At 46.0% G+C, this 13,020-nt stretch overlaps 1 protein-coding gene across 3 annotated transcripts in view; it reads right to left on the minus strand.

Annotated features, from left to right (window-relative positions):
- The window catches only part of KSR2 (kinase suppressor of ras 2), a 506,130-nt gene that overhangs the window by 113,446 nt on the left and 379,664 nt on the right, over positions 1-13,020 (minus strand). For all 3 annotated transcript variants that reach the window (XM_009426349.5, XM_063785031.1, XM_063785032.1), the window contains exon 6: positions 2,284-2,353. In XM_009426349.5, coding sequence (XP_009424624.1) covers positions 2,284-2,353 — 70 coding nt within the window. The remainder of the gene's footprint in view (positions 1-2,283; positions 2,354-13,020) is intronic.

Genomic DNA, 13,020 nt, shown 5'->3' on the forward strand with positions numbered 1-13,020 from the left:
TTTTAATTTTCAATTTGTGTCACCGTCAGCAGGAGTTATATCTAATCTCCACTGCCTCAGAGTGTCAAAAGGGAAATCGGAAGTGATTATATAACTTGGAGTCTGAGAATTTCGAGGGAAAGGTTGCATCCCTCTGCTGGACCGTTTTGCCTGATTTGGGTCAGTCACTCTCCAAACAGAATAAGCCACAGCCCAAAGCCTCCAAATCTAAGCAAATAGCAACATTCTGAGCAAAGACGCTTACTGCCAAGAAAACTCTCCCTCTCTGGTTTTGGATTTGTGAGTTGGTCAAGCCCCTTTCTTTCCCTTCAGCAGAGCCAGTGAGTTTAGCAGACTCTGTTTTGCAGAATTTGGCAGCTCTGGGGAATGGCGGCGACGGAGCGTGTATTTCACTCATCAGCCAGCCACATAGGAGTGGCGGACAGGCTTCATAAGCAGTGGGTGACAGTTTTTTCTCCTTTCCAGACCTCTCTTGTGCTTGGGATCAGCTCTGCCTCTTCCCCAGCTCTGGCTGAAGTGACTCTGATGGCAGCAGATGGGATTTTAATTTCATTTCTTCACCAAGGCTGGGGTGAGTCCAGTTCTCTCTACCTCCTGGCATTAAGCCCAGGGAGAAACATAGGGAGAGACTGAAGAGTAGCAGGTCATCCCAAGTCTCAGCTCCTCTGGGAAGACATTCCTAAAATTAATAGGTTGTTTCCCTCCTCTGGGCATCAGCTTTTGAATCTTAGGGACTACCAGAGAGCCTGGGGGCTGGGCGATCTAGGGGGTGGGGCTGAGCCAGGGGCATGGCCAATCCAGGGGCCGAGCTGAGCCAGAGGAGTGGCTGACCCAGGGGTGTGGCCGAGCCAAGGGCGTGGCTGAGCCTGGGGCGTAGCCAATCCAAGAATGGGGATGAGCCAGGGGCAGGGCCAGTCCAGGGGGCACGGTGGATCAAGGGGCGTGGCCAATCCGGGGTGGAGCAGAGCCAGAGAGCAGTGAGGAGGAAAATACAAAAAAAGGCCCTTGTCTTTGATGCCTTTCTCTCTGCAGCTCAAGGCCTGACCATTGACGTGTCTATCACACAGTTCTCACTGCTTCCTCCAACGTTTTCTCATTTATGTCTTAACAACTATCCTGTCAACATACTTCTTTCAAAAACTGTTGATGAGATGCCATTCCATGAGTCCCCATCGTGAGAATGCTCACCTCCTCCATGCCCCCAGCTATGGTGATGCATCTGCCCCTGATATCACCCCACCTTGTCACCCTGATCTCTCCATACTGTCATGGTCTGTTAACTATCTGACCCTCCCCTAGACCACGAGCTCCCCAAGGGAACAGGCCTTATGTCTTGGTCAGAGCTGCAACCGTGGCACAGAAACTCTGGAAATATAAGAGGAAAGAATCCATGAATAGGGGAACGGGTCCTCCAGTGAGTTCACAGAGGCCCTGGTGTTAGGAAAACTCAGCAGGGTGTCAAAAGAACACAAAGTACTGAGGCTAATTAGCTTTTCAACCTATCGCTTAATCTTCCAGGGCCTCAGTCTGCCTATCTGTCCAATGGCCATGAGCACACTTGCCCCGCTCACCCTGCTAAGTTTGTGAGGAAACTGCAACTACCAAGACAAAATGGGGAAAGCTAATTCAGGCAGTTAAAGGACTTCTTATAAGGGATGCCTGGTATATGCAAACCCCCCTCCCTAAAAGGGCAGGTATAGCCCTGGAGAGGTTGTCCCATGCACCCAGCAGGGCTAGAGCTCTGGACTGAACTCCACCACACCAGAGAATGTGCACCTGCAGTCTTGTGTATTCTGGGTGAGAAGACCAAAAATTAGGACATAAAGCATTAATCTTCAGAATGATACTGTTTATTAAGTGTTTGCTATGTGCCAGGCCCTGTGCTAAGCACTTTACATATATTATCTCATTTAATCTGCACAGTCACCCTATAGGTAGGCAGAATTATCTAAGGAAAAAATTGAGCCTCAGAAAGGTTAAGTAACTTCCTCAAGGTTGCAAAGCTTTACTAGCTGGGATTGGAACACGGGTCAGTCTGACTCCAAAGCCCTGGCTTTTAACTGCTATGTGCTAATTTTATAAGGGTCAGATTAGTAAGAAGCAGATGTCTCAGTCCCCTGGTTGCCACTTTAAAGTTTAGCCGAGCAGAGGAGAAAGGGACATGGTGATGTAGGTGCTGGAGCTCAATAGCCTAGCCTTCTCTCACCCCAGGGCAGGGGCCAGAGCCCCCACCCCTCACAGAGCTGAGAAGTAGGCACCAGTGCACACAGGAATCCAGCCTACCTGTGCTTGATGGAGTTGCCGAGATCTCTGCGAGGGATCTGCGGGGACCAGCGTGGCACTGACAGTGTGTCTACAGAGAGAAGAGAACAGCCTGTTACACAGAGGGCCAGAGACTGGGGTGGGCTCTGGCAAGCCCTGGAAGGAAAAGGGGGGCTCGTCACCCTCAGGAAGGATACCAGTTGCCATCACTTGCTAAACCAAAGCCAAGTGGAACACTGGTTTAGCTTGTCACCTCAACTGACGCAAGGGCCCCTGGGCAGGGCTGCCAGGGGATGCCTTAAATGAAGCCAGCTGTGGAATGAATAAAAGTGAGCATCACTTCCATTTACGGAGTGCTTGGTGTGTGCCAAGCATGTGCTAAGTGATTCGCATGACTTAGTTTGCTACATTCTCAAAACAAACCCAAGAATAGGGGTTGCTAGCGTCCTCACCTTACAGAAGAAAAAACTGAGGCTTGGAGAGGGGAAGTCACTTGCTCTAGGTCATATACCTTAGAAGCCGCACAGCAGCTGTGATTTTGGGTTCGAGGAACCTGAAATGAACATGTGCCCTTGCATGAAAGTTAGAGTGCAGTGGATTCCCAGTGCCAGCCATGCAAGTGATGCTTTTCTCATTTCTGCCATGCCTCTGTACAACTGCCAAGTTATTTATTTAACATTTTAGGCAGACTCCAATTTTTTTTTGTTTAAGTACACTTATTTTAAAAGCAAACCCTATACAGAAAGCCATATCAATTTCTGTATATTATAGATAATTATTTTAATAATGTCCAACCATGTACCACCTAAAGTTATGCTAGAGTAAGTAGGTGGATGGATGAGTGGATAGATGGGCAGGATGGATAGGATGGATGGATAGGCGGGTGGGTGAGTAGATGGATGGACAGATGGATAGGTGGGTGGGTAAGTGGATGGATGCATGGATAGATGGATAGACGGGTGGGTAGATGGAGAGGTGGGTGGGTGAGTGGATGAATGGATGGATAGGTGGGTGGGTAAGTGGGTGGATGGATGAATAGATGGATAGATGGGTGGGTGGATGGATAGATAGATGGATGGGTGGGTGGGTGAGTGGATGGATGGATGGATGGATGGATGGATGGATGGAAAGATGGGTAGGTGAGTGGATAGACAGGTGGGTGGGTGGATGCATGATGAATGGGAATGAGGAAGAAACAAAAAAATGACTTCAGATGAGATGCCTGTCCCCATCTGGTCTCTTCTTTCATCCCTTAGGCTAAATCTCAGCGAACTGTACTATCACTCCATTACAGACTGAGTTCTGGTTCTCCTGAAGACCCTGTGCACCAGGTCCCACCTCCACCCTACTGCCCATTGCCCACACCATCCTCCTGGCAGAGCTTGCAGGCCCCAGAGAGCTGTGAAACAATGGCAGCAAGGAACTCGTCCTGCTTGTGGAATCTCCAGGGGACAGGGAGAGAAGAAGCAAGTGCCTGACCCTACACGCCCGTTCTCATTTCTCAGGCCAGATGGATGGAGCCAGCTCCCCGTTTTTGGAGCTGCAAATGCATGCCTCATTTTCCACAGCAATTGTTATGGAGTGGCACTCTCTTCGGGGAGCCGGGCATGTCAGAACCTATCACAGAGCATTTAACCCCCGACCTACTCGCTCCTCTATTCTGTCTAATGACACCATCGGCAGCCGTCTGAAAGCTGTTTCCAGAAATCCCAATTCTGCCCTTGTAAAGCTGGGATCCTTTATGAGAGAGCTAATGATTTTCCAAGCCCCAAAGGGCAGAGAAAACCTAAGAGGGAGACAGCATGATTTATCAATCAGAATTATAGCCTGTGGGATTCCTTTAGTTTAACTAAAAACTAAATGTCATCAACCTCAAGCACATTTTACTACTTGTTTCCATTTCTGAGGGAAATAGAAAAGACAAGAGAAAAAAAAAATTTTAAGAGAGCATTCTTTCCATTCCTATCTCTTTTGGGGACTGAAGTCAGATGTGGGAGGAGGGATTCCACCCATTAACTCCTTAAGGTGCTTTCTCCAGTGCGAGGGGTGGGTGGGAATGGGAGGATGGCGCTGGGGAGGAAGGGTTAGCGTCCTCACAAGGAAATCTACAAAACTAGGAGTGCTAAATGGGTTTCATTTCAGGGGCCACTAGTAGTGGCTGCCCAAAGAAGTGTGTCAAAATGGATTCTGAGGCTCAACAGGAAAGGGCACTGAAACTGATTAGCAATGTCTGCCACGGGTGAAGAATAAGATTGTACCAACAGGTCCACATACATTTTCCACCTCTGCAAGAGCAGGAACCACATCTCATCTTTCCATCACCACCTCAAAGCATCGTGCCTGAAGCAAAGTACTTAATACATGTTTGCTGAATCCAAGATTATTATAATAGAAACACCAAGTTTATTGATTACTCAATAGGTGCTAGGCATTATGTTATGCATTTTATACCTGGAAGCTATTCCTCTGTGTAGTCAGGCTATCATTATTCCCGTTGTGCAAAGGAAAACAAAAGGAGCTCAGAGAAGTGCAGTGACTTGCTAAAGGCCACACAGCCAGGCACCTGCAGATTCTCAATGAATAACTCTGCAATTGTTTGAAAGTCTTCCAGGAGCCCCCGCACCCCCGTTCTCAACCAGAGGAGTGCTCTTCCCCCAGGGGATATCTGGCAATGTCTGGGGACATTTTTGGTTGTCACACTGTGTGTGTCTGTGTGTGTGTGTGTGTGTGTGTGTGTGTTACCAGCATCTGGTGGGGAGAGAGCAGGGATACTGTTTAACATCTTATAATGCACAGGGCAGACTCCCATAGTAAAGAATTAAACATCCCAAAATGTCAATAGCACCAAGGTAGAGAATTCCTGATCTAGATGCTTCTCTGCTTGTCTAGCCAACTCCCTCCCTTATTATCACCACCTCTCCATCAAAAATCCCCCAGATGGTGCTTCTGAGGCTCAACTCAGCAGAGAACAAATCCTCTTTTATTATAAGCACATCTCACTATTAGGTTCATAGCCTAGTTATTCAGTTATTCTCAATTACAGCTCCTTTCAAAAAATAGATGTAATTAAGTTTAGTAGTTTGGTCTCATTTCCCAATATCTGGTTGAAGGGGTGAATTCTGTCAATTACATTAAGTGGCTGCAGCATCATTAGTCTCAAGCAATAATAACCTCCACACAGCTTCCTACGTGGGCAAGAAGATTTGAACTTTGAGATCCTCTCTTTGCTTTCTTCGTTTGGATTTTATTAAACTTGGTAATGCAAGCCTTAAAGCAATGGAAAACTGTTGAAAGGGAAGGGGAAAAAATATATGAAAATCCAGGCCTTATCATAACAGAGAAGGCAAACAACATTTACAGCAATTAAACCGATACAGAAACTTCTGCTTAACAATCAAAGCACCTATTAAAATGTCTCCATAGCTGAACAAAAGCTTCTTTTCTACTCTAATTTTCTGATAACAAGTCATGCAGACACAGAGGCAGAATTTTGTGCATCCCTGGTGCCTATGGTCTCAGGAGTAGAATAATAGACATTTCTCCGTAGATATTTTCATTTCTAGTGCATAGAAAGAGAAAGAGGTGGAAGGAGGGAGGATTCTTCTCCCCTTGCACAGGTCTAGCTGTTGATGCCTTCTGAGAAATGCATCTGCCCAGAAGGGGCATTGCACAGAAGAGGGAAAAGCCGGGAACCCTGGTCTTTGGAATCACCTTAGCAGTCAGAGGGATAAACAGAAGGCCCAACAGCAGGAACCAACATTAACAAAGCATCCACACCACACACAGCTTCTTGATGAAAAATCAGGCTCTGACCTGGTGAATTTGAAAGCTCCCTGACGGATGAGCTAGGCACGGGAAAAATACGTGAGGATATACACAGAGACACAGGTAAAAATGGGTGACGATAAAGGAAAGGAAGAGGAGGAGAAGAAAGAAGAAAATAAGAAATAAGAAAAATAGGGCCGGGTGCGGTGACTCACACCTGTAATCACAATACTTTGGGAGGCCAAGGCAGGTGGATCACCTGAGGTCAGGAGTTCGAGACCAGCTTGGCCAACATGATGAAACCCTGTCTCTACTAAAAATACAAAAAATTATTTTTGTATATGGCGGGCACCGGTAATCCCAGCTACTCGGGATGCTGAGGCAGGAGAATCACTTGAACCTGGGAGGCAGAGGTTGCAGTGAGCCAAGGTCACGTCATTGCACTCCAGCCTGGGCAACAAGAGCCAAACTCTGAAAAAAAAAAAAGAAGAAGAAAGAAAGAAAAGAAAAAAGAAAGAAAAAGAAAGAAAGAAAGAAAGATATAGTAAATCTGCTGTCTGTTGTGTTACCGTGTGCCAAGCACTACTGTCAAACAGACCCTTGACATATATTATCCCATTAATACAAACACTACAGAGTATACACACACATAGCGTATCAGCCATGATCATTAGTGCCATTTCAACAAGGAAATTAAAAAGTTATCCCGACTGCCCAAGGTAAATGCAAGTAAATGCCAGAACAGGGATTTTTAATTGAGCTGTGGCTCAATTAATGGAAGTGAATTTCATCTCCCTTTCACAGATGGGAATATTGAGGCTTAGAAGCAATATGCAATTGTCTAGAGCTGATAAGTGACTGAGTTGGGATTTAAACTGCAGACAGAAACAAACTGGATGCTTTTAGTCCAGAGTTCCCTCCAACACCCTGCTCAACCCATCCTATACTGCCAAGGCCTCCTACCTACCTCTGTCTGGGAAGGACCAAGGAGGCCTGGGAAGTGATGTAATAGCATAATGCTCCTCTCCCACCCAAAAGATGCCCACGTCCGGATCCCTGGCACCTGGGAGTATGTTATCTTATCCGGCAAAAAGAGATGCTGAAGACGTGATCAAGTTAAGGATCTTGAGATGGAGAAGTTACCCTGGATTACGCGGGTGGAACTAAGGTCACCATAGGGCCCTTATAAGATGGAGGGAGGAGGGTGAGAGTCAGAGGTCAGAGAAGTGGACGTGACAATGAAAGCCGAGGTCAGAGGGATGCAACTGCTGGTTTTGAAGGAGGAGGGGGGACAGCAGCCAAGGCACATAGCTAGAAAAGGCGAGAATGGATTCTCACTTAGAGCTTCCAGAAGGAACCAGCTCTGCCGACACCCTGATCTTAATCCCATTGGCATCCATTTCGGACTTCTGACCTCCAGAACGGTAAGATAATAAATCTGTGTTGTTTTCAGCCGCTGAGTTGGTGGCCGTTTGTCACAGCAGCCATGGGAAACTGACACAGCACCTATCTTGTTCCAGGCATGGTTTCAAGGGGATACGGTGAACAAGATAACCATGTTTCCCGAGTTTAGAGTCTACAGGGGGAAATCAGAAAGTAAATGAGCCAAGAAATAAGAGTCCATGAGGAAAATGAAACCGTACCAACGTTGGGGTTGTTTTAAGGCAATGGGAGCCCCGATGTGCGTTAGAATGGAAGCAGCAGGACGCTGTGCTGGGCAGTATGCATTTAAGAGCTCCCTCTGGCGGTCCAGGCGAATATAGCCTGCCAGGCTGTAACTGGAAAAAACAGGGAGGGCCTCCCCGCCTCCCTATCCCTGCATCAATGCTCCATCATCACCCCAACCCCTACCCAGGTCCAATGCTACAGCTCTAACCCTGACAAGACCATTCCTTCCCAAGGTCATTCTCCCAGCACAGGCCTTTCCCACCGGAGCTATCATGATCCCACCCACAGCCCCTCATAAAAAATCCGCATCCTATCACTCCTCAATGTCCCTGGGAAAAGCAAAGGGGGTGTACCCATTGGCCCCACAGCCTGTATTATTTTTCAGAAGCCAACAGAGTATTTTTACTTCCTTGGCCATAAAGAAGGGTTTTGTCCCAAACCTACCAACTTGTAGCACTGGAATATCTGCTGTGGCATAGACTGATCTTAGAGGACAGTTCCTGAAGAAATTTTCATGGGATTTGCATTCCCAAACCCAAGCAGGGGAGGATAAAAAGGTAGCCATAGGAAGAAGGCAAAGCCAGTTTTAAAAAATTATTCTTTGCGATTTATCTGCTATGGGGACAAACGATACTAGGCTGGGAGCTTTTGGGGTTTGGGCCTGGGTCTCATCTGTCACTGTATCCCCAAGTGTCGAGCTCAGGATCTGCTCAAAGAATATTAAATGTGTGTTTAATGGACAAATGAATGAATGAACAAATGAATGGACCGATAGTCAAGTCCTGGCTGAACCTGGTGTTTTTCTGATTAATGAGAAACTTACATGGCCCTGGGAGATCGTAGAGATAACTTTATCAGACTCAGAGCAAATCTGAACTTATTTATCCTCAAAATACTCTGTGTGGTAGGGAAGAAAGTACACATTATAACTGTTTCACAGATGGCAAATTGAGGTAGATGTGGGATGTGACCTGCTGTGTGTCTTTGGGCAAGTGACAACCCCATGAGCTTCAGTGTTCTCAGGCAAAAACTGTGAGTAAATATCAGTGCCCACTGTACCTCATTGTGTTGTTTGAAGACTAAGTGGGATAATGCACACAGAGTATTCTGAGCATGAGAGCAATGCTCAGACATATTTACCGTATGTATCTTGCAGCTACGTCTTCATTTAATCCACACAATCTTATGAGTTTGTATCCATAGTTTACAGATAAGGAAAGTAAGGATAACTAAATTGTTCAAAGTCATATAGCTAAAGTTCACCAAATATCATGAACTCTAGAGTTGAACCCAGTTTCCTATAAAATTAAAGCCTTCTATCCAGCTCCATACCATGTCCCCTTCTGAGATAAATGTAAAAATTATCTTAAAAGCCATGCCAGTCTAGAGTTGAAAAGGACCACAAGAAATAGTTTATTGCAGTCTTTGAATCGCTAAACCCTGTTGGATACATAAGGAGCTACTCTACCCTAAATGTTTCCATGGAGATAAAGACCTCTGAGCACATAATATTATTAAAAATAATAGCTAACTTTTATTAAGCACCTATTACCCAGTGGGACCTAGATTATGTGATTTAGTTGTATTATTTCACTTAGTCTCCATAATTCCCTTTTAGGTGCTAAAGCTCAGGTTTGAACCCAAGAGCTCATCCTCAGAAATACCACAAAGGAACTGGAAGTTCCAAACTGCCCTTAAGCTTCCAGCCCAGGGACATGACAGACTGAGTGAGAACTCAGCAGAGGTGTTGCATTCAAATCAACTAGCAAATTCATTGGGCCTAAAGGTAACTGAAACTAATAAAACTTAGATCATTAAACTTTTCTTTGGAGTCACAGGCCAGTCACCAGCTAAAATCCCACTGATTTATCCAAGGCGCCAACCAATCCTAGACTAAAGCTGCTCATGATATCATTCACATAGCAGAGGATAACTCTATTTGCTTTAATATCCAACTCAAATATATCAGATCTGAAAGTATTTTAATTATGTGCAGTTTCTAAAGGTTACAGCTCCATGATGCTTCAGGGCCAAGCGCTTCTTCATGGAGTTGGACATAATTTTCTCCCTGAAACAATGATAACTCACCTCCCAAGATCCAAACATCATCATCTGGGGCCCTTGAAGGCTATGGAGGCTTCCCTGGAATCCCTTGAAACTGGTGAGTGCATAGACCAGGGTGGGCTTTGGTTTCATGTCATCGGGGAAGAAATAAGGCAGAGGGGACTGACAGTGATAAGAGATGCTAGGGGTGAGCAAGGATTCTTGATGGAAGGGATCATATACAGGGATTTCAGAGAAGTTTCCTGGGGCTCCCATGACATTGAGACAAAACAATGGGCAATGGCTAAGCTATTGAGACTATGGCCTCAGTTCCTGTCCATTGCAGGAATGCAAGTATTAGGGTCAACGCAATTCATGCATGTGTGGAGTTTAAGTTAGAGACAAGACCTTGAGTGTGGACCTCCTCTGGAGACAGAGTAGCATACTTTATTTCTGAACAGGAAGGGCCTCAAGGGCAATCAACTTGCCCGGTGTAGTGTAGGAGAGCGAGCATGGGGCTTTGACGTGAGCACACCTGTGACAAACACCAGCTCTGCCACTTACGAGCTATGGGATCTTGGTACTCTTACTTTTCTGAGGCTCGGTTTCTCCTATAAAAAAAGAGGTCATTGTATCTCCCTCATAAGATTGGTAGGAGGATTAAGTGGGGTGATATAATTGGAACAGTGCTCTGCCAAGTGCCTGATGTAGTATTGTTATTATTGTTTTTGTCACTGTCATCATCACTCTGCCTCTTGAATTTAACACATCAGTTAGAACATGACAAAGCTCTGTATGGACTATGACTTAGTGCCGGAGTTGGCAAACTTGACCCTCAGGCCAAATTCAACTCATTGTCTAATTTTATAAAGTTTCATTGGCACACAGCCACACCCACTCATTGACACACTGTCTATGACAACAGGAGTAGTTGTAACAGAGACAGTATGGTCCATCAAACAAAAAATAATTATTACCTGGCCCTTTAAAGAAAAAGTGTGCCAAGTCCTGATTTAGAGCTGTGAAACTCATTTTCTTGGCTAATCAGCAGAAAGATTTTTTCCATGGAGCCAGAAGACCAGGATTCAAGATCCCCTTCTGCCACTTACATGGTAGGAATCCTTAGACAAATGGTCTGTAGTCTCCAAGCCAAAATACGTATAACCACTTGGTGTCACCCCACTGCCCACTTAATCCCAGCACCCTGTGAGGTGCATTGTTTTGATCCCCGTTTTGCAGAAGAGAAGAGCCAGAAAAGGAGGACATGCAAGCAGCCCAGTCAAGATGATAGCCCAAGACTGTGTTCTTTCAACCCCTCACTGTCTCTTCGTAGAATAGTCCATGAGCGGGCAATGTCTCTACATGCAACTTCTGAAATCTGGGTCAACTCATGGGGGCAGAGGAAAAGAAAAATTAACTCTTTCCTCTCACTGCTTCTGTCTGGATTAAAGAATTTGATTTTCTAGTTGTCACTCTATCAAAGCAGAGAGAAGACCTGGAGGAGTCTTCCTCCAGGGGAAGGAACATGCTGATCCCAGGCAGAAGAGGAAGAAATGCCCCTGCATCTGATAAAGCGGCATGACATAGCTGAGACCTGGGGGAGTCTTCTCTCTAAGTTACAATTGGAGGCAGTGGTGGTGGTGACGGATGAGATAGAGACAGGAGATGCCCTGCTAGGAGTGTCTCCAGGTAGCAGCTGATATTGGTAGGACCAGTGAGTGGTGAGGGCACTGCACCAATGGCAGCAAAGCAGATGAAGGGCTGGTATGTGGCGGCTAGAGGTAGGACATTGGAGAGGATGTGAGGGACGACATCACAGGAAAGTTGTCACCATCACTCTCCTCCATCACCCATTCCACCTGGTCCCACCTCTGCTTAAAAAAAAAAAAAAAAAATGATGCAGTGGCTCACGTCCGTAATCCCAGCACTTTGGGAGGCAGAGGTGAGTGGATCACTTGAGGTCAGGAGTTCAAGACCAGCCTCGCCAACATGGCAAAACTCCATCTCTACTAAAAAAAGAATACAAAAGTTAGGAGGGTGTGGTGGCTCATGCCTGTAATCCCAGCTACTTGGGAGGCTGAGGCATGAGAATCGCTGGAACTCAGGAGGTGGAGGTTGCAGTGAGCTGAGATTGTGCCACTGGACTCCAGCCTGGGCAACAGAGTGAGATTCTGTCTCAAAAAAAAAAAAAGGTTATACTAAACTAGAAAAACCTTCAGGATCTAGTGAAGATATATGAATGTATTTATTCTAATATTCACATACTCACCCTCAAAATCGCTTTCCCCCCAACTTTTTTTTTTTTTTTTAGATGGAGTCTCACTCACCCAGGCTGGAGTGCAATGGAGCAATCTCCACTCACTGCAACCTCCGCCTCCCAGGTTCTAGTGATTCTTCTGCCTCAGCCTCCTTAGTAGCTGGGATTACAGGTACCCACAACCACGCCTGGCTAATTTTTGTATTTTTAGTAGAGATGGGGTTTCACCATGTTGGCCAGGCTGGTCTCTAACTGCTGACCTCAGGTGATCCTCCCACCTCAGCCTCCCAAAGTGCTGGGATCACAGGCATGAGCGACCGTGCCTGGCCCACTTTCCCCTTTTTGAAAAGACCACCAGCACCTGGTGTCTGAGTCCTGGCAGGTAACCATCAAGCTAGGATCCCCTTAATTTGCTCTAAATCAAATGTGTGGACAGTGATAACATCCCTCCCTCTCCCAGTGAGAAATGCGAATCCTAGAGTCATCACCTGTGATTTATTTCAGCCTTTCTCAGATGGCCTCAATTAAGTTTCATTGCCGGTAAAGAAAGAAAAGATGGCTGAGGCATTTAATTACAGTTTCATAATGTGCTCACTGCTGAATTTATTAAAATGCATCAGGGATTTTTAACCTTGTAACCAAACAATGGGAGACCTGGGTGCCACAGGAGTAATTATCTTCCTTGTGGGGATGATGGATGGAGAATCTAAGATGGTAACACTAGGTCGGGTAGGGCAAGGGGTGTGGGGACACTGGTGGCCAATCAGGGGGTGGGGCACAAGACACATCCCATGGATCAGAGAGGGGAGTGTCATTAATTATCAATCTTCATTTGAATCTAAAGATGAGACATGTTTGAAAACTTATCTTTCTTCCCTTTCCTGGCCCCACCCACAAACCTTCCCTTCGAATTTCCCCTTGATATAATTTTACTGCTATGATCTGGAAAGAGAAGGGGAACATGGTCTGGAAAGAGGAGAGCAGCCCTGAGCATGTGCAGAGGCAGCTTGGAGACCTGGAGAAGC

Source organism: Pan troglodytes, chromosome 10 (assembly GCF_028858775.2).
Source record: "Pan troglodytes isolate AG18354 chromosome 10, NHGRI_mPanTro3-v2.0_pri, whole genome shotgun sequence".
NCBI classification, from domain to species: Eukaryota; Metazoa; Chordata; class Mammalia; order Primates; family Hominidae; genus Pan; species Pan troglodytes.